General features: G+C 39.0%; 2 protein-coding genes across 2 annotated transcripts; both read left to right on the forward strand.

The window, feature by feature from the left end:
• The first annotated feature begins 1,573 nt into the window (after positions 1-1,573).
• On the forward strand, positions 1,574-2,503 carry LOC123817692 (olfactory receptor 1A1). Its single transcript, XM_045837517.1, has one exon. The coding sequence runs from the start codon at positions 1,574-1,576 to the stop codon at positions 2,501-2,503; it is 930 nt and encodes a 309-aa protein (XP_045693473.1).
• A 17,892-nt stretch (positions 2,504-20,395) lies between these two features.
• LOC123816803 (olfactory receptor 1G1) lies at positions 20,396-21,433 on the forward strand. Its single transcript, XM_045835995.1, has one exon. It carries the CDS (start codon positions 20,489-20,491, stop codon positions 21,431-21,433), a length of 945 nt encoding a protein of 314 aa, XP_045691951.1. The 5' UTR covers positions 20,396-20,488.

Here is a 21,433-nt window from a genome sequence, read left to right on the forward strand (position 1 = left end):
TGTTCAGCCTCTGGGCCAGTTCTGTCTAGTTCACAGGAAGCCCAGAAAGGAAACACATGGATGAACTGGTAGACTAAAACTCAGCCACACAACCACACCTCAGTGCAAGGGAGCCTGGGAAATCTAGTCTGATTGTACATCCAGGGAGAGGAGAACTAAGTGGGTTTGGATGAGTAGCTAGAAGTTTTGGCCATTATTAGTATGCCTAAGAGTACAAGAGGACCAGAAAGGACAGAATCTATAGTCAAGAAGTTAAGGAAACATTACAATATTGCAGGTAGAAAATGGTGATTATCTAAGCTGAAGCTCTGAAACAATAGGTAGAAAAGTTAAATTATGTAAGAATTCTTTTAAATGAAGAATCAACAAGGTCAGATGTTGAATTGAAGGATAAACTGGGTGTGTTTCCTGTGAGCATCCCACATGTGGGAAACCAAAGCAATAAACTTTAACTGTAGAAATATTGAGTACAAACTTATTTGTTCACAAAATGAACAATATTTCACAATAAACTCTCCAGGGGTGATTGAAATATACAAAGTATGGTTGTACTTCTTTTTTAAAAAAGCTTGCAAACTACTTAGGTTGGATGTGCAAAGTAGGAGGTCTGAACAGACATGTTGACAGGGTGGCTGAACATAGAAGTACAGGAAACAGACATTGTGGCTACAGATACAGACCTCGGAGTTTACTCTGCAGTCCTGAAGGTGACTATTGAGTTGGATGAGCCACCAAAAGAAATAACAGAGAAAGAAAAGAGAAGACCGAAGAGAAAATCTTTGCAATACTTTATATTAGAGAGTTTCCAAAGAAGTAAAACCGATCAAGGAGGGGTTAAAAGTCTTATTTGAAAATGGGAATCTTAGGGAGGAAATACACTAGGCTTGTTTTTGCTAAGACTTCAGCCCACCAGTCTGTGCATTAATAGTCTTTCAATGGCAGTGTAGATACCTGTTACTTCCTGGGCTCTGGCATCACTATGGTTTTTCTCATTGAAACAATTCTTAATTTCCAAGTTGTTCCTTGTATGAACACAGCTTTTACACTGGAGTATTTTGTCAAAAACTCCAAAATGCTGTCATTTCCAAATCATATGTAATAAAATTAGCACTTGATTCTGGCTTTTCCATTAAGTTGTAAGGTCCCTGAGAGCACAGACTATGCCTTACAGGTTAAATAAAAAGATTAACAAATTGCATTTTTCACATATTTTTTTATTTTCCCATAAGCCTAACAAAAAGTATCCAGTGTATGCAATATGAAAATGAAGTACTTGTTAATTGATTAAATCCTAGGTGTTTGTGTGGTGGTACTGGAATTGGGGAGGACGAGCACTTCTGATTCAAAGGTTACTCACTTCTTAGACAGGAGTGTCCAGGGCCAACTGTCAATTAGTTCCACTGATAAACAAGAATATTTTCCCAAAGTCTTGGCTCTCTCCAGATTTAGTAAACTCACCTGTAGAGATGAGTTGACTTAACACTTGAGTCAAAACTGGTGGATAAAGACAATCATGACACACAGTAACTTCACCAGTAATTCTGGATTCCTCTCCCCTTTCTAAATAAGAGCCATGAGAGAACACAACAAGTCCTCTGCCCTGGATTTTATCCTCCTTGGAGTCAGCAGGGAGCAGGAACAGGAAGATTTCTTCTTCATCCTCTTCCTCTTCATTTACCCCATCACACTGATTGGAAACCTGCTCATCATCTTGGCCATTCACTCTGACATTAGACTTCACAACCCCATGTATTTTCTCCTTGCTAACCTCTCCTTTGTTGACATCTTCTTTTCTTCTGTAACCATCCCTAAGATGCTGGCCAACCATCTCTTGGGCACCAAAGCCATCTCCTTTGGGGGCTGTCTAACACAGATGTATTTCATGATTGCCTTTGATAACACAGATAGCTATATCCTGGCTGTGATGGCATATGACCATGCAGCGGCCATCAGCTACCCACTTCATTACACAACAATTATGAGCCCACGAACTTGTGTCCTGCTAGTTGTTGGGTCTTGGTTCATTGGAAACCTGAATGCCCTCCCCCACACTCTGCTCACAGCTAGTCTGTCCTTCTGTGGCAACCAGGAAGTGGCCAATTTCTGCTGTGACATTACCCCTTTGCTCAAGCTGTCCTGTTCTGACATCCACTTTAATGTGAAGATGATGTACCTCGGGGTTGCTGTTTTCTCTATGCCATTGCTATGCATCATCATTTCCTATGTTCGGGTCTTCTCCACAGTCTTACATGTCCCATCCACCAAGGGTGTGCTCAGAGCCTTCTCTACCTGTGGCTCCCACCTCACAGTGGTTTCTTTGTATTATGGGACAGTCATGGGCATGTACTTCCGCCCTCTGACCAGTTACAGCTTAAAAGATGCTGTGATAACTGTGATGTACATCGCAGTGACCCCAATGTTAAATCCTTTCATCTATAGTCTGAGAAATCGGGACATGAAGGCTGCCCTGCGGAAACTCTTCAGCCAGAGAATCTCTGTGTAAGCAATGGGAGTTCATGCACTGGAGACTGTAGACGCCAATTAAAATGCACTTGGAAATCCATTCTCAATGTCCACCCCTTTCAAAAAGCCATGTCCACTCTTTCCAGCTAAAAATTCTTTTTCTCAGATATTTTTAACAGTTAGTGATTCATTTTACTGAAATTGTCACTTTGTCCACAATGTCCTTCAGTGGAGTGGCAGCACAGGATATTGGGTTCATGTCTCAGCTGTTGCACTGACTCTCAGAAGAAAGTGGAAAAGGTCTGAAGCTCTGCTTCTACATCCACATTTATGAAAATAATCTCTGCCTGCCACTGTCACAGGATGTGACCATCAGGATGTGAGTAAAAGACTTCTTTATTTGAAGGATATACATCACTAATCAAATGTCCACTTTTATCAAGGTATGATGGTTAATCATTTCCACTAAGCTTATCATCTGTTGAGGGCAGGTCTTAACATAGCACTGTACCTTTCATAATTTTGGTCATATGAAGTGTAGCCAATAATTCCTGGTGGAAAGTGGTATGGGCAAATGAAAATATCAGTCTCTGGAATGTAATGTGATAATGATCAGACATCATCATGCCAGACATTATTTACCCATCCATAAAATCTTTAAATAAGCTGACCTGGGGAGATACTTTTTGTTCATGCTCTATAGGGAACCAATGAGCATGGCAGTGGCAAATGTAGCCCAGTGTTGATCCAGAAAACCAATCAATATGAGGTGGAACACAGGAGCCAGGTGTACAGATCAGCTTTCCCATGGGGAATCAGGCCTGCATTGTACCTAGGCTGCTATGAGACTTGCTTTTGCTAAAACTCCCTCACCCTGAGTTAAGACTGAAGATGTTTAATGTATATCTCTGAAGCAACTCCTTAAAGTCTGTGCTAAGATGTCCCAAGGATGAAATGTAACCAAATCAATCATTTGTATCATTTCCTTGCATTTGCAACTTGTTCTTCTTTTTTGTTACCTGTAAGAAATAATCACTTAACTAAATCTAGAAATGATGAGAACCTTCTTTGATAATGCAATTGGAAACCAATACAAGCCTGTCCAGGCAAGGGTTGGGGCACTCTCCTCTTGAGAGAGTTGCCGAGGCATTCAGAGGTGCTCTTTACTTCAGAGAGTGGCTGTGCTGTCCCTTTTTCTCCACAGGACTCTGTACTCTGTGTGAATTTGTGTACTGCACCCACAACACACAGACTTCGGAGGGCCAAAGTCTGCATCAGCACTCTATTGTGGATTAAACTAGACTGTTTCTAAAGAGCATAATATTTTCCTTAAAATCTTTCTAAAATGACACTCATCAATAATTAATGCATTTTCAAGTGATAATTATTCTATGTAGTTAATATTTAAAAAGAACTGATTTAATTAAATATAAAATGAAATAAAGCTACAGTGACAAAAATTCAGGTGTCAAATAAGTGAAAAAAGGGGGAATTATTAAAAATGGAGGGAGGCTGAGAGGGCTGGGGGATGGGGAGGGGTGAAGGAAAAAGGCAGAAAACTGTATTTGAAAAACAATAAAAAATAAATAATGTGACCATGTTTCCTCAGAGTGGCTCAGGCTAGGTGAGGCTTTTCTTCTGAATGACCTGCACTGATTATGTGGGTGATATCCCCAAAACCAAGGTGGTTAACCCAGCAGGTCAGTAAATACCCACTGAGGAACTCCACTATGATTTGATTCTGTTCATGAGAAAATTATAAAGCTTTTTCAAAATATTAATAAAAATATAAATGATCATCCTTAAATATCATACTCTCAAAGAGAATAACACTTTGAAGAGATGGATTGAGTGCATCTTAGAACAGAGTGCCAGTTGTTTCATTATGTACTATTTTTTACTACCAGTAAAAACATAAAAGTATTACCTTCTACAGATAACTCACATTGCCAAGAATTTTCCATGAATAGTAGAAGATTATGTTGTTCACCTTTTAATGCTTTCTGAGCCTCTAAAATGCCAAGGATGAGAACTATCTCAATTACCCTCTTTCTAACCAAAAAGGATTTGATTACAAATGCATATGAATCTGTGTGTGAATGCATGACCAAAGCATGGAGGGAACTTTCAAAGTTGGCTATTGAAAACTTTACATAAATGTATTGTCTGTCTGTCCATACAAGACCATGAAAACTGGCATCTGTTTTGTTCTGGTGTAGCCTCAGCACTTGGGGCAAACATATGAGGGTGGACCCCAAAAATGGAATTTATCGAGATGGTTTTTTCCACTACCCAAAACAGTCTTGAACTCATTGATTCTGATGCCTTCTAGTTTTTCTGCCATTTTTTTCTTTCACCTCTTACACAGTGGCAAAGCATTTTCCTTTGAGAACATTTTCATCCAGGCAAACAAACAAAACAAAGTTGCTCAGGGAGAGATCAGGTGTATAGTGAGGGTAGGGCACATTCTGCCGTTTGGGGCTTTTGGTCAAAAATATGCAGTCCAGTATGGGCAGGTGCACTCATAAATCAAACATAAAGAAATGGGCAAACATGTTCCAAAGACTCTTCAAAAAAATTCACTGGGACTGAACACAGCTTCTCACAACTGGTACACTGACACAGATGGGTTCTTAGAACACTCATCTACCATGAGAAGTCTATACTACAAAGGGTCCACCCCCCAGAAGATAATTCTGCATTTGTTGGGGTCTCCCCTCATATAGTAACTATTAAATGCATTTGTATTAAATTAATAAATGAATCCTGCAATATCATGTTTAAATAATGAGTGCAACAAAGCTAGTTTCCTGTTGTGGTTAAACTCAAAAAAGCCAAATAGTTTGAGATATTTCAAATATTTTCCATAGTAAAATATTAAGTGCCAAATGGATGTTATAAAAGAAAAATGGGGATGTAAACTCTTAGAAGAACTTCATACAAGTAAACTGCTCTGTCAATCTGACATTGTATCTTTGTTTTAATTTCACCACAGGAAGTTGACCTTCCCTACTATATTTCCTACAGTAATTACAAGAATCCATATGTATGTTTATACCTTTAAATGCAAATGAAAACCATTGTTCCTATATGTAAAGTCATTGTCTCTCTTTCATTCTGTCAAACAAGCTGTCCTGGAGTAATTTTGACACTATCATTGAAATTACTTCCTGTACCAATGTCCAGAGATTCACCAAGTCTGGAAAAGACTAAATAGCTAGTATGTCTGTTTGGGTCAGTGAAGTTTCATTCAAGAAACAGAAGTCACATGTGGTATGTTTAAAACAAGAAGATATAAAACAGGGAAGTAGATGCATGGTGTGTCCTGAAAGAGACTAAAGGATGGAAAAGATGGATACTAAGGTAACCCAGAATTAACTAACTGCAGGAAGGAGGTACCTACCCTAATTACAAAAGGGAGAGGTGGTAGTACCAGAACCTAAGAGCTGAGAAGAGGAATGACCACCTGTCTGATTCTCTGAGGGGAGCTACTGAACAGCTGCCACTTGGGCTTCTCCTGCTGAGGTGACCCAAACTTTTATTCCTGAGGTGGGATCTGAGTCCTCAATAGTGCTTCTCCTTCTAAGAGGTGGGTGCTGTACTTGCTATTAACCTCTGCTGGTGGGGAAGGAATATAAAAGACACCACAGGTATAATTTCAGACATGGGCCCCCTTGCCCCCTTCACTGAGTCTCAGTCATACAATGTCCTTGGTGATTGGGTGAGTGCTCCAGCCACAAGACAAAACTCTTTCCCAAATGGCCCACAGAGACATGTGGCAATTTGACTGAATCTTAGCAACATAATAGTAGTATTTTAAAATGTAAATCCCAAAAGATTATTATGCATACCCTTTCATAAGATTATAAACAGCTAAAGTAACCCAAAAAATAAATTTTCTTAGAATAGCTATAGATGAAAAATTGCATGAAAAACAAAGTCAAGGAAAGAGGAGCATAGGATTCAGAATAAAAGGAATTTCAAGAAGGGAGAGTTAAGACAGTGTAACTAAGGAGAGAGTGTAGTTAGATGTAAGTTATTACTAAAGACTCGTTCTTCAGGTTGCACAGTGGGTCTAAGGGAGGGGTCCCCACCATCCAGGCTGTGGACCACTACTGGTCCAGGCCTGTTAGAAACTAGGCCACATGATAGGAGGTAAGTTCACATGTAATGGGCTTGAGGCATCCTGAAACCATCCCCCCATCCCAGTCCATGGAAAAGTTGTCTTCCATGAAAACAGTCCCTGGTGCCAAAAAGGTTGGGGACCACTGGTCTAAGGGCATTTATGATATTATTCAGATGGATAAATAGGAAGACATATGATAGACGATGATAGATACATGATAGATACATGATAGATAGATAGATAGATAATAGTTCATAAAAGCTCTCTGCATGGAGCAACGATGACAGTTTGTCTTGAAGTAAGACTGGATAGAGAGAGAGAAGTACAGGAGCAGGAAGGGGTAGTGAGAGCAGGAGTTTAATTAGGCAGCTATGAAGAACTAAAGAGCTCCACAGAGTTTACAACAATCTAAACAAACAGTGAAAATATAGATAAAGGGTCTAGATGCCAAGGTAAGGTGAAAAGAGAAACAATAGAATATGGGATTTCTCCACACTCATTTTTCCCTTGTAAAAGCTGGATAAAACTGGCTCAGAGTCTCAATGGGGCACTGGAACCTTGTGGTGAAAGGAGCCACCCACACCCAGGGTACCTGCAGGCACTGTTACAGAGGAGAAGGCATAAGCTTTTACTCTGTTTAATCTCTTATACATTTTGAGATCTATTTATTACTATAGTAGTTGCTATCTTATACTGCACTATTTATTATTCCTTTTCCAGGGTATTGAGTAGACTTCCTTCAGAAAAGTTACTGAGTTATTGAGTGGTTATGGATGAGGGAGAGCTAAGAGTATCAAGGGGGATACCTGAAGTACAGAGCAATTTTATTGATTACTCTGGAAGACCATCATTTTCCCCTTAATTTTAATATTTTTAAAGCTTATTATTATATCAATACAAGATTTCAAACATATAAAAATAGACAGATACAATAAAACTTTCTTATTTATATTTTATATTGCATATGCATATATTTTAACATACATGTTTTATATTATGTAATTTATGTATTGCAGTTTAATTGCATACCCACTCCAAATTACTGTAACAATACACTCTGCTGTGCTCTTCAGCTAATCCAAAAAGGAGACAAACATATAGCTTGATATCAATTCTACATTCTTCAAGTGTCTTACTTCCCCCACTAGAACCCTCATTCTGAATCAAAATTCAGTCCTTCTATAAGAGTCTCAAGTTTGAGGCTCATAATCTAGATGATTTCATCTATTTCCATGACTTTGCCTATCAACTCCACTCTCAGATCCATGTTCTGCTAATGTTACTCCAAAGTTTCATATCTTTCATTCATTTATTTATTTGGATATTTCCTTTAAAACATGACCAGGAGGAACTAGCTTTTCTTAAATTACACTCATGTTCATTATTTTCATTAAAAGCTCAAACTTATTTTTCTTTTAGCAGATCAACTTCAAAACCTAGAAGACACCTTCTTACTGTTTTACACCCTTTCTCTGGTAATTCCAATATCTGGGTCACCTCATGGTTGGTCTCCATTAAATGTCTTTTTTCTTATATCATCATTAAAATGGCAAAATTCCAAGACAAAGAGAGAATCTTACAGGCAGCAAGGGAGAAACAGGAAGTAACATACAAGGGAGCCCCAATAAGGCTAGCAGGTGACTTCTCAAGGGAAATACTACAAGCCAGAGGGGATTGGCAAGAAATATTCCACATAATGAAAAACAAAGGCCTGCAACTGAGACCACTCTACCCAGCAAGGCTCTCAATTAAAATGTAAGGCTAAATAAGGAGTTTAACAGACCAAACAAGGCTCAAAGAATACACCTCCTCCAAATCAGCTCTGCAAGAGATTCTAAAGTGTATGCTTTAAGAAAAGGAAGAAAAACAGTGAGAGAGAAAGGAACAAAGGTAAAAAGGGAGTAAAGTGGCAATGAATAAATACCTATCAATAATAACCTTAAATGTAAATGCTTTAAATGCTCTAATCAAAAGACATAGAGTAGCTGAATGGATAACAAAACATGACCCACACATATGCTGCCTACAAGAGACCCACCTCAGAACAAAAGACCTCCACAAACAGAAGTGAAGGCTTGGAAAAAAACATTCCAAACCAATGGACAGGGAAAAAAACTTGGGTAGCAATACCCATATCACACAAAATAGACTTCAAAACAAGGGCCATAAAAAGAAACCCAGAAGGACACTTCATAATACTCAAGGGAAGACCCCATCAAGAGGACATAAACATTATAAATATATATGCACCCAACATAGGAACACCCAAATATATAAGGGAAATCTAGGAAGACTTCAAAAAAGATATAGACAGCAACACAATGATAGCAGGGGATTTTAACACCCCACTGTCAAAAATGGACAGATCTTCCAAACAAAATATCAATCAAGATATTGCAGCATTGAATAATGTCCTAGATCAAATGGACTTAATTGATAGATATGGAGCCTTTCACCCCAAAGAAGCAAAATACACATGCTTTTCAAATGCACATGGAACACTTTCAAACATAGACCACATGATAGGACACAAAACAAACCTCAACAAATTCAAGAAAATTAAAATCACATCAAGCATTTTCTCTGACCACAAGGGACTGAAACTAGAAACCAATATCAAGGAAAAAATTAAAAAACACTCAAACTCATGGAAACTGAATAGCATGCTATTAAACAATAAATGTATCAATAATGGGATCAAGGAAGAAATCAAAAAGTTTCTGGAAACAAATGAAAATGAACACACAACAACCCAAAACTTATGGGACACAGCAAAGGCAATCCTGAGAGGGAAGTTTATAGCAATACAAGCCTACCTAATAAAGATAGAAATGTTTCAAATAAACAACCTATCCCTACACCTACATGAACTGGAGGAACAACAACAAAGACAACACAGAACAAGTAGAAGGAACAAAATGACCAAGATCAGAGAGGAATTAAATGGCATAGAGACAAGAAGAACAATTCTAAAGATCAATAAATACAGCAGCTGGTTCTTTGAAAAGATAAATGAAAATCAATAAGCCTTTAAGCAGACTCATCAAGAAAAAAAGAGAGAGGACCCAAATAAACAAAATCAGAAATGAAAGAGGAAAGATTACAACTGATACCACAGAAATATAAAGTGTTGTAAAAAATTACATTGAAGAACTAGAACTATATGCCAAGAAATTTGAAAACCTAGGTGAAATGGACAAATTTCTAGAAAAATATAATCTTCCAAAACTGAATGAAAAAGAAGCAGAAAGTCTGAACAATCATGAGATGACATAATTGAAGCAGTAATCAAAAAAACTCCCAACACACAAATGCCCTGGACCAGATGGTACCATGGGAGAATTCTACAAAGCATTTAAGGAAGAGCTAACCCCTATCCTTCACAGACTATTCCAAAAAATCCAAGAACATAGAAGACTCCCAAACTCTTTTTATAAAGCCAGAATCATCCTAAACCCAAAACCAGATAAAGACACAACAAAGAAAGAAAACTTCAGGCCAACATCACTGATGAACAAAGATGCCAAAATCCTCAACAAAATATTGGCAAACCACATCCAACAATACATGAAAAAGATCATACATCATGACCAAGTGGGATTCATCCTAGGAATGCAAGGATGCTACAATATTCACAAATCAGTAAATGTAATACATCACATAAACAAAAGCAAAGACAAAAATCAGATGATCATATCAATAGATGAGGAAAAAGCATTTGATAAGGTACAGCACCCATTTATGATAAAAACACTGAGCAAAGTGGCAATAGAGGGAGCATTCCTCAACATAATAAAGGCCATATATGAGAGACCTACAGCCAACATCATACTCAATGGGCAAAACTAAAATCTTTTCCACTAAGATCAGGAACAAGATAAGGCCGTCCACTTTCACCACTTCTATTCAATATAGTATTGGAAGTTTTAGCCACAGCGATCTGACAAGAAAAGGAAATAAAAGGCATCCAAATCAGAAAGGAGGAAACAAAACTATCATTCTTTGCAGATGACATGATAGTGCACCTAGAAAATCCTGTAGAATCTACAAAAAAAGTGCTTGACCTAATAAATGAATTTGGCAAAACAGCAGGATATAAAGTCAATATCCAGAAATCAAAGGCATTTTTTGTATACAAACAATGGAACAGCAGAAACAGAAATCAAAAAAAAAAAACCATTAGATATAGCAACAAGAAAAGTAAAGTACCTAAAAATAAACCTAACCAAGGAGGTAAAAGACCTGTAGGCAGAAAGGTACACAACACTAAGGAAAGAAATCAAGGAAGACACGAAAAAATGGAAACATATACCATGTTCATGGATTAGACGAATTAACATCATCAAAATGTCCAAACTGCCCAAATGTCATACTGCCCAAAGCAATTTACACATTCAATGCAATGCCTATTAAAGTACCAATGGCATATTTCACAGACATAAAACAAATACTTCAAAAATTTATATGGAACCATAAATGACCCTGAATAGCTGCTGCAATTTTGAGAAAGAAGAGTAAAGTAGGAGGGATCACAATACCTGATACTAAACTATGTTACAAGGCCACTGTAATCAAAACTGCCTGGTACTGGCATAAGAACAGATATATAGACCAATGGAACAGAACAGAGCGCCCAGAAATAAACCCAAGTCTCTATGGTGAATTAATATTCACCAAAGGGGGCAGAAACATAAAATAGAGTGAAAACAGCCTCTTCAACAAATTGTCTTGGGAGATCTGTACAGCTACATGCAAAAAAAAAAAATGAAACTGGATCATCAACTTACACCATATACGAAAATAAATTCAAGGTGGATAAAAGCTTAAATATCAGTTGTGACACCATAAAAATCCTAGAGGAAAACATCAGCACATAAATCTCAGATATCCCATGCAGCAATATTTTCACGGACATTTCCCCTAGGGCAAGGGACATAAAGGAAAGAATAAACAAATGGGATCTCACCAAATAAAAAGCTTCTACAGGGCTAAAGTAAACAGTAAAGCATTAAAATGAAAAAGAGAACCAGCAGAGAGGCAAACATATTTGCCACTGATACCTCAAACAAGGGTATGATCTCCAAAATATATAAAGAACTCACAAGACTCAACTCCAAGAAGACAAACAACCCAATTAAAAAATGGGCAAAGGACTTGAACAACACTTCTCCAAGGAGGACATACAGAGGGCCCAGAAACATATGAAGAGATGCTCAGCATCACCAGCCATCAGAGAGATGCAAATTAAAACCACAGTGAGATACCATTCCACACCAGTAAGAATGGCCAACATAAACAAATCAACAAACAGCAAGTGCTGGAGAGTATGTGGAGATAAGGGAACCCTAGTGCACTGTTGGTGGGACTGCAGACAAGTGCAGCCACAGTGGAAAACAGTATGGAATTTCCTTAGAAAACTAAAAATGGAACTGCCTCTTGACCTGGCAATTCCACTGCTAGGACTATACCCTAAGAACCCTGAAACATCAATCTGAAAGAACCTATGCACCCCAGTGTTCATAGCAGCACAATTTACAATAGCCAAGTGCAGGAAGCAACCTAAGTGCCCCTCAGTAAATGAGTGGATCTAAAAACTATGGTACATTTACACGATAGAATGCTATGTAGCAGAAAGAAAGAAGGAGCTCCTGCCACTTGTGACTCCATGGATAGAACTGGAAAGCATTATGCTAAGTGAAATAAGCCAGACAGTAAAAGACAAAGAGTCACCTTAAAGTAGAACCTAATCAACAAAACAAAAAAGCAAGCATAATATAACCAGAGACATTGAAATTAAGAACAAACTGACAGACCAGAGGGAAGAGGGGAGGGGGCAGTTGGGGGGATGAAGGGTGAAGGGTTTACAGGAACATGTATAAAGGACACATGAACAAAAATAAGGTGGTGTGGAAACAGAAGAGGGGGTGGGGATGGCTGGGGTGATGGGGAGAGGTGGGAAGAAAAGGCAGAAAACTGTACTTGAACAACAATAAACTTCAGAAGTATTTAATAAAATAAATAAAATAAAAAGTGGAAACTGAAATACGTATAGATACATTATCAGACACCATTGAAATTAAGAACAGTCCAACAGTAACCAGAGGGGAGGTGGGAGGTGATAAAGGGATGGTGGGGAGAAGGGTTTTCAGGAAAAACTATAAAGGACACATGAACAGAACCAAGAGAGGGTAGGATTAGGGTTGGGTGGTGGGGATGGCTGCAGTGCGGGGAATGCTGGTTGTGGGGGGGATGCTCTCTGTACTTGAACAATGAAAAAACAAAAACAAAAGTACAAAAACTTATAAAACAAATCTCTTTTGTCTTGAGAATGACTCTTTTATTCCAGTTTCTTTGTATGTCTAGTAATTTTTATTGATTCCCAGACATTGTGAATATTATTTTGTTTTATATTAAAAAAAATGTTGGGGTTTTGTTGGTATACTTGTTCATTTCAGCAGGCACAAAACTTGGCTGAAGTCAAACTAAAAATTCTTTTTGGGGGGCAATCACTCAAATCTCAGTTTAATTCTTCATCCTTAGCTGGATCACATTTCATGGATGAGTGATTCAGGGGTCATAAAGTGAGGACACTTGGGCTGGAAAAATTTAAGAACTTGCACAGGTTTACACACCTAGAATTCAATCTCAGCTACCTGACTCCAGGCTTTAGATAACTTAGGATCTTTTGTCACCATGCTATACCTCTCCAGATACAGGACTGAAGAAAAACAAAGATAAAAGGGCCTTGGAGAGGCTGGTATGATCAAACTGTGGAAACATGATTGAATTTGAGCTCTCTTTATGTTTTATTTCTGCAGATTCTAAGCAAAGAGGAAGTGGTATAGAAAGGACTTGGCACAGATCATTTTTCTCATTTCATCACCTGCATTACTCTCTTCCCAATTTCTGTCCATTCAGCTGTCCCAGTTGCCATTCCACTTTGGGGAGTGAATTCTGAGTATCAAACACTACAGTTCCAAGTCATGTTATATGTTCTCATAGGACCAGTTCACTGTTTCCTTTTGCTCATGGTAGAAAAAAAAGATTAAACTAGACTTCTTTTAGCATGGAATTATGTGGTTATTGTGTTGAATAAAATGCAATAATATATTTAAACCCTTAGGTTACTGATTTATAGTTATACCATGCCAGCACTTCTAGAACACACAAGGAAGTGGCCACTATCCCAAGGAAACCCAAGACTAACCCACATTCTTAAGTTGTTGGGTCCCACATTCTGTACTTCTTTATTCTCTGTGTCCTTAGGTAGATGAATTTGGAACAGAAAGGCAATTATGCAATGATATCTCCAGGAATAAAAAAGAGATTTCATTTGCTGGGTATCTTTTAGCTTTCACCTGCCCCATAGATCTGTCCATGAAACACCTGCAAAGACAATATTCAGCTTGCTGACCCCTGCCATGATGAGGAACACCCTGATCCTACTCCTGATCTCCCAGACCAAAAAGACTATATATTTACAAGTGGGGCTGTACCAACAAAGCTTCAACCTGGACTAGGATTATTACGTCAAGAAGAAAACAAGATGGTAAGGTACTCTCTGAGCCAACAGTGGCTCACCTCATCTGGCCCTTTTCATGTGCTGCAGGCCTCTATCTGTGCCTCCCTGAAAAGTCCCTGGAAGAAACCACAAGGCTAAATGAATCAACCAAACCAATTTACCTGCTTTTCTGTTGAATGAACTGCTAGCATCACATTGGAACCACAGAAGTGTCGCAGGTCCCTAACTCATTAGCTTCACTTGGACCAGCTCACAGCAGGGACACCACACTGTACTCTTGATCCCCTTGGGTTTTGGGTGCTTTACAGAATTAATTATCTTTGATTTAACAGATCTTGAGAATGGCCCAACCTACAGCTAAGAATAGCAGAATTTTCATTCCCAGGACATTCGTGAAATTATGAGAATGTCTTTTGTCATGGGTTGTATGAACAAATAAAAGAGGCAGACACTAACAGCCTATTCTGACATACATAGACATAGAATGCTACCTGGGTGTTATTCATCTCTGTTTGGTTTTCTGTGAATGTAGCTTCCCAAGATGACATCTACTGGCATGATTACAATCTTAACCCAGAGTTCTTGTCCTTTTTGCTCAGAATGGACAAAAATAAGAAGTTGTCTAATATGATAAGGCAAAAGGTGGAAATTGAACAGGTACACTGACAGCAAGAGTCATTATTCAACACATTCATAGTGTGACACATATTTCTTTTTGGTGCCTTTAAACAGAGTTCCCATCACCTTCTTCTGGCCATCCACTGCCAGAGAGATGTGTACGAAGTAGACAGAAGCCTGCCAGGAATGCCCTCAGAAACTGGCAAGAACAACCAGGTAAGGACTAGGTTACATGATACATGACTCCATTTTGCTTCTTTTTTCCCCCTCTTTTTTCTTTGCCCATCCGACCCTATGCTCAACTGTGGGCCTATCTTTCACAAATAGTCCTTTTCCAACAATGATGATACTATGCTGCTTGAGTGACCAAAACAAGCAGAGGCCCATATCCATAAAACCTTACAAGCAATGAGAAACACGTGCTATCAGGAGAACAGAGCACAGGAATCAACAGTGACTTCTCTTCAAATAATTCCACAATGATTCCTTTCAACCTCCAGCCTTTGCAGGATACACACACGCACCCACAGAGATGCACAAAACGTGAACAGCACACTCATGGCCTCACACTGCATTAAGAGATTAAAAGGATGTGACTGCAACCAAACAAATTTCTCTGCTATTTATGGAATCTCTACAAAAGAGAGGCTGCTTTATTCTGTACTTGCTTTTATTTTGTATATTTTAAATTTATTTTTCAATAAGTAGTATACTCACATACCTTAAACTTCTCACTATATTGTACACCCAAAACTAATATAACAATATAAGATAACATATACCAACCTACTTTTTAAAAAAAACACAATATGAAGGAAAATGTACTAAAAACTGCATATGAAAATCTCCCTTCCTCTCCCACATCTCATCCACCCAGTCGCCATACTTCTAAAAAGAAACCATTATTACTGGCTTCCTGTTTTCTCTCAAAAACTTTTATTTTTTATTCTGTTACAGTTGTCCCCACTTTTTCCCCAGTTTTCCACCTCCACCCAGCCTTTTGTCCCCCGACCTTAGGCCATCACCACACCATTGTTTATGTCCATGGATCATGCACATATGTTCTTTGACTAATTGTTAACAAACACACTAACAAAATTATATTAGTTTGGGAGGTGGGATAAAATGTCTGTTTGGAACAAGCATGGGAATAGTAACAGGAACAGGAACAGGAACAAATATTCCCAAATATGGGAATGTCCTGATCACTCAGTTCCCCACCAACACCTTCTTCCCTCTGTTTTTACCCTGCTGACTTTCACTCCTTTCCTCTGAATGTTTCCTTCCTTATCAGTGGGAGACACAGGTCCTCTAAATTTCATTTCCATTTTCAAACTGAACCTGAGTCTAGGAAACATCCAAGTGAAGTTCACCAAAAATTATGATCAACCACAGAAAATTTATGTGTTAAAACAGCACACGCCTAATATAAAACATAAGAACTAATTTGTTTTGAGTGGTAAGAATTATAGTTTTTGACAAGCCTGGAAAATGCCCCTTATCCCCATAGGAAAAGGAAGAACACTGCATTGAATGAGCTTGATGTTTTGATAAAGTACTTTGTATTCATAATGGGAAACATGGCCTAAAAGTTGGGACTAAACTATAGCAAACAAGGAAAGAAAGAAGTACATAAGGTCTCTGGTCTGTGACTCAGGGAGCTAAAAGGAAAGCTGGTGGGGGAATGAGGGCCTAGGTTTCTGTGTCTGCTGAGCCAGAAGTGGTCAAGAGGCAAGGTTGAGGAGAGTGGAGATTGAAACCTTTTGATCTGCCTTAATTAATAGACCTTCTATCCTGAGTGAGGGAGAGGTGAGGGTCAGGTTTGGGCAATGGAAAAGACAACAGCTCTTGAGGCCAGGAAACTACAGAAGTGATTGTATTCATAAGGGCCATTGGGAGAGGTCAACCAAGCAGCCATGTACCGAACCCCACTAATCCATCCACTACACCAAGAGCTAGCTCTACGGGGTATGGAGAATACAAAGTCTAGTGAACACAGGCCCTGAGTAGTGTAGAGTCACTTGGGAGAAAATGGGGGAGACACCATCTATTATGATCATATCTGGGCCAGTTGCACACAGTGGGTGATCTTGGGGATTTTAGCTGCCAGCACACAAGGTATGGTGATTTATGGAGACCGTGTGGAAGGTGGAAAGCCCATGATGAAACTTTATGAAGCCCATCTTGGAACTAAATGACAGAGACTAGATCCAGTTCTGCCCATGCAGTGATCATATGTTTTTCCATAGTTGGTAATGTTCTTTACTTATTATTATTAAATAATTAATAAATTGATCATTTACTTTAAATTATTAATTACTCCTTTAAGAATATTCTTTCTATAATGTATGTTAAATTCAGCTTTTCACTTTTTTGCTTGCTTTTTTTTACTTTGTGTGTGATCTTTCCCATTAAAAGGAGAAAATTTTAATTTAATTTGATGAAACCAATTTTCTTTTCCATTATTGTTCTCTCCATTCTTTTTAATTAGAAAGGTCACCCTTGTCCTGATACCAAATAACTATTGTGTTTTATTTTCTTCTGGTTGCTTTACAGTTATATCTATAGGTATAATGCTTTAGTTACCTGAAATTCATTCAGCAAACACTGTGAGGAATGAATCTAAATTAATTTTCCTTAAAGAGTGAACTAGCTTGACCCAGCACCATTTGTTCAATCCCTCTCCCCTTTCCTACCATTTGGCAATGAACAAAACCTGATGTGTATTGTGCTCTGTTTCTGAGCTTCCTATATTTGCCTTTGGTGAAGAACATTTTAAATTATATTTTATTGATTATGCTATCAAAGTTTTCCCAATTTTCCCCTTTATCCCCCCTCCACCCTGCACACCCCAACCCTCCATTATCCCCACCTTAGTTCATGCCCATAGGTTGTACATATAAGTTCTCTGAGTCCTCTGTTTCCTATACCATGTTTTTTTGACCTCTCCCTGTCTATTTAATGCCTACCAATTCTGCTCCTTCTTCCCTGTACCTTTTCCCCACTATCCTTCCCCTCCTCCTCCCTACTGAAAATCCTCCATGTGATGTACACTTCTCTGATTCTGTTCCTGTTCTAGTTGTTTACTTAGTTTTTGTTTTCCTTATTTTTCTTTCTTTTATTTTTTAGGTTTATTTGTTGATAGTTGTGAGTTTATTGTCATTTTACTGTTCATATTTTTTATCTTCCTTTTCTTAGATAAGTTCCTTTAACATTTCATATAATAAGGGTTTGGTAATGATGAACTCCTTTAACTTGAACTTACCTGGGAAGCACTTTATCTGCCCTTCTATTCTAAATGATAGCTTTCCTGGATAGAGTAATCTTGGATGTAGGTCCTTGCCTTTCATGACTTTGAATACTTCTTTCTAGCCCCTTCTTGTCTGCAAGGTTTCTTTTGAGAAATCAGCCGACAGTCTGAGGGGAACTCCTTTGTAGGTAAATGTCTCCTTTTCTCTTGCTACTTTTAGGATTTTCTCTTTATCTTTAATCATAGGTAACTTAATGATGATGTGCCTTGGTGTGTTCCTCTTTGGGTCCTACTTTTTGGGTATTCTCTGGGCTTCTTAGACTTCCTGGAAGTCTATTTCCTTTGCCAGATTGGGGAAGGTTTCCTTCATTATTTGTTCAAGTAAGTTTTCAATATTTTGCTCTTCCTCTTCTCCTTCTAGCACCCCTATAATTTGGATATTGGAACATTTCAGGTTGTCCCAGAGATTCCTCAGCCTCTGTTCATTTTTTTTTTTGGATTCTTGTTCCTTCATTCTATTCTGGTTAGATATTTCTTTCTTTCTTTTGTTCCAAATTGTGGCTTTAAGTCCTGGTTTCCTTCCTGTCACTGTTGGTTCCCTGAATATTTTACTTTATTTCACTTTGGGTATCTTTCAATTTTCAACCAAGTTCAATCAGTTGTGTGAGCATTTTGATTACCAGGGCTTTAAATTCCCCACCAGATAGGTTGGCTACATCCTCTTCACTTAGCTCTCTTTCTGGGGTTTTGCTTTGTTCTTTCATTTTTGCCCTATTTCTTTGTTCGAGGTCCCTGATAAGTTGTAAGGGGGGACAAGGCCTTCAGTATTAACCGGAGAAAGGCAAACCTCCTTGCTGCACTGCAGCACTGCCTGTGGGGGAGGTGCCAGAGAGCAAACAGTGTAGCTCACCTGCTCATCTCAAGTGCACTTTTCAACAAACTATCAAACTATCATGTTGGACTGGGAGTTTCTCCCACCACAGCAACCACCATATTCCACAGCCACCTCTGAGTCTCAGTTTCCCCTTAAGTCAGCTCTCCCATTCTGCCTGCCACCTCACTGCAGCCAGCCCTGCCCCCATGGTCCATCACCTCACTGAAGTTTCTCTCGCTCTGCCACCATACTGATCTGGTTGTTCTGTCTTACTGTTTCTTTAATTCCATGGTTGTCAGAGTTCCATGCAGTTCAATTTTTTGGCAGTTCTGGTTGTTTCTTGATTTTAGATTGGTTGCTTTTCTCCTTTTGGTTGTTCAAGGAAGCAAGGGTTTCTACCTATGCCTCCATCTTGGCTAGAACTCCTTCTGGTGAAGATTTTAATGAGAAGGGAGCAGCACGCAACATGCCCTGGGATACCTACAGACAAAAGGAAGACAGTTTGTTGAGAGATTTCCATGGTCAGTGACCAAATAGGACAAAGATGCCATTGTCACCTGGGGAGTGGTCATTTCAGTGAGGGGTACAAATAGGGCTGACAGATTCATAGGATATATTTTACTTTGGAAGGAAACAATGAGCACAGGGTGGAGAACTGAATCTCTGGGTCAATTCCTCAGCTGAAACACTGCTCCACTCCCAGAATTTCCCTTAGAAAGAATGCATTTGCTTTGTTTGATATCTTTCTGTCTCTGTAACCATGTTTTCTACATATTCCTATGGCCAGGACTCCATTAAATCAAAGCTACATATGAACCTACTAACAAAAAGATTCAGGCTATTTCCTATGTCTGATGTTACCTCTATCCAACCTTACTGTTTCTTCTTTCTATTCTAATAGAGTTTATTTATTCATATGCTGGACACTCACAGAGTTATCTATATTGTACCAGGCCCATGGCTAATGCTTCGTTTCAAAAATGAGTAAAACCGGCATTTTCTCTGCCTACTCTCAATGGTGCTCACACTAGTGAGAGTGTGGAGGACACAGACAAGTAAATCAATAATCACCATCCAGAGAAAAACCTGCTGTGATGGGGAAGGCACAGCAACATGAAAGTCATGTACCTGAGTTTGTTGTAAGAGGATAAGTCAGAGAAGGCTTCCTAGAAGAAGTAGCATCTAAGCTGACATCTCAAGTTTAGGTAGATGGATGAACGAGAGAGGGAAGACTATTTCAGCCCAAGAAATAAATTGGGCAGAGTCTTAGGATGGATTAATGTCATAAGGTCCACATGAATACTACAAAAGTTATGCCAACAAACACCTCCAGCCTACCCCTGAAATGAGTGCCTTAGGTTGATGCTTATATAAAAATTTGTTTTTAAAAAACCTTTCGCCCTTTAAAACAAATCTTTGGTTTCCCATGGCACCAAGCACAGGCATTTGCAAATATTCCATTGAACTATATGAAACTGTCATTTTCATAGGTCCCAAGCACTTAAATGTTGGATACCTCATATGATTCCACATAGTACAAGAAAATCAACATTAGCATGTTGAATAAGTTTCAGAGTTCACAATCCAGGGCTTGCCAATCTCATTAAGTTATCTTCACTTTCTGCTTACAGATAAATGGGATGGGAAAACCTGACTAGCATCTGTGAATTTTTCCTCCTGGGACTCTCAGAGCAGCCAGAGCAACAGGAGGTCCTCTTTGGGCTCTTCCTGTCCATGTACATGGTCACAGTGGCAGGCAACCTCCTCATCATCCTGGCCATCATCACTGATACTCAACTCCACACACCTATGTACTTCTTCCTGGCCAACCTCTCCCTCACTGACACTGTTCTTGTGTCCAGTGTAGTCCCTAAGATGCTGGCAAACATATGGATCCAGAATCAGGTCATCTCATATGCAGGTTGTCTATCACAACTATATTTTTTTATACTGTTTGGATTACTGGAGGCACTGCTCTTAGCAGTCATGGCCTATGACCACTATGTGGCCATATGCCACCCACTCCATTACACCATGGTCATGAGCCATGGGCTCTGTGTCCTCCTAGTGTCTGTATCCTGGATCATGGGTGCCCCCTTATCCCTCCTACACACACTGTTGATGAACAGCCTGTCCTTCTGTGCAGAGCACAAGATCCCATACTTCTTTTGTGACATCAACCCTCTTCTGAGACTGTCCTGCACAGACCCCTTCATCAATGAGCTGGTGATCTTCAGCATCAGAGGTCTGAGAGTCATGGTGTGTGTACTTACCCTGATTATCTCTTATGCATACGTTTTCTCCACAATCTGGAAGATCCCCTCCACTCAGGGGAAGCAGAAAGCCCTTTCTACCTGCAGCTCTCATCTCTCTGTGGTCTCTCTATACTTTGGGACTTCCTCTTCTGTTTATTTCAATGCCCCCTCAACCCACTCATCACTGAATGGTGCAGTTGCATCAGTGATGTATGTAGCAGTAACTCCAATGCTGAACCCCTTTATCTACAGCTTGAGGAACAGAGACATCAAGTCTTCCCTGAGAAAGCTAATTTGGGTTAGGAAAAATTATTCCCCTTGGTAG

Source organism: Phyllostomus hastatus, unplaced genomic scaffold, assembly GCF_019186645.2.
Source record: "Phyllostomus hastatus isolate PE091 unplaced genomic scaffold, TTU_PhHast_1.1 phas_contig_210, whole genome shotgun sequence".
Classification (NCBI taxonomy): Eukaryota; Metazoa; Chordata; class Mammalia; order Chiroptera; family Phyllostomidae; genus Phyllostomus; species Phyllostomus hastatus.

What these genes read in the sequence shown, in the direction of transcription:
- LOC123817692 (XM_045837517.1), top strand. Translation starts at nt 1,574, where the DNA reads ATGAGAGAACACAACAAGTCCTCTGCCCTGGATTTTATCCTCCTTGGA.
- LOC123816803 (XM_045835995.1), top strand. Translation starts at nt 20,489, where the DNA reads ATGGGATGGGAAAACCTGACTAGCATCTGTGAATTTTTCCTCCTGGGA.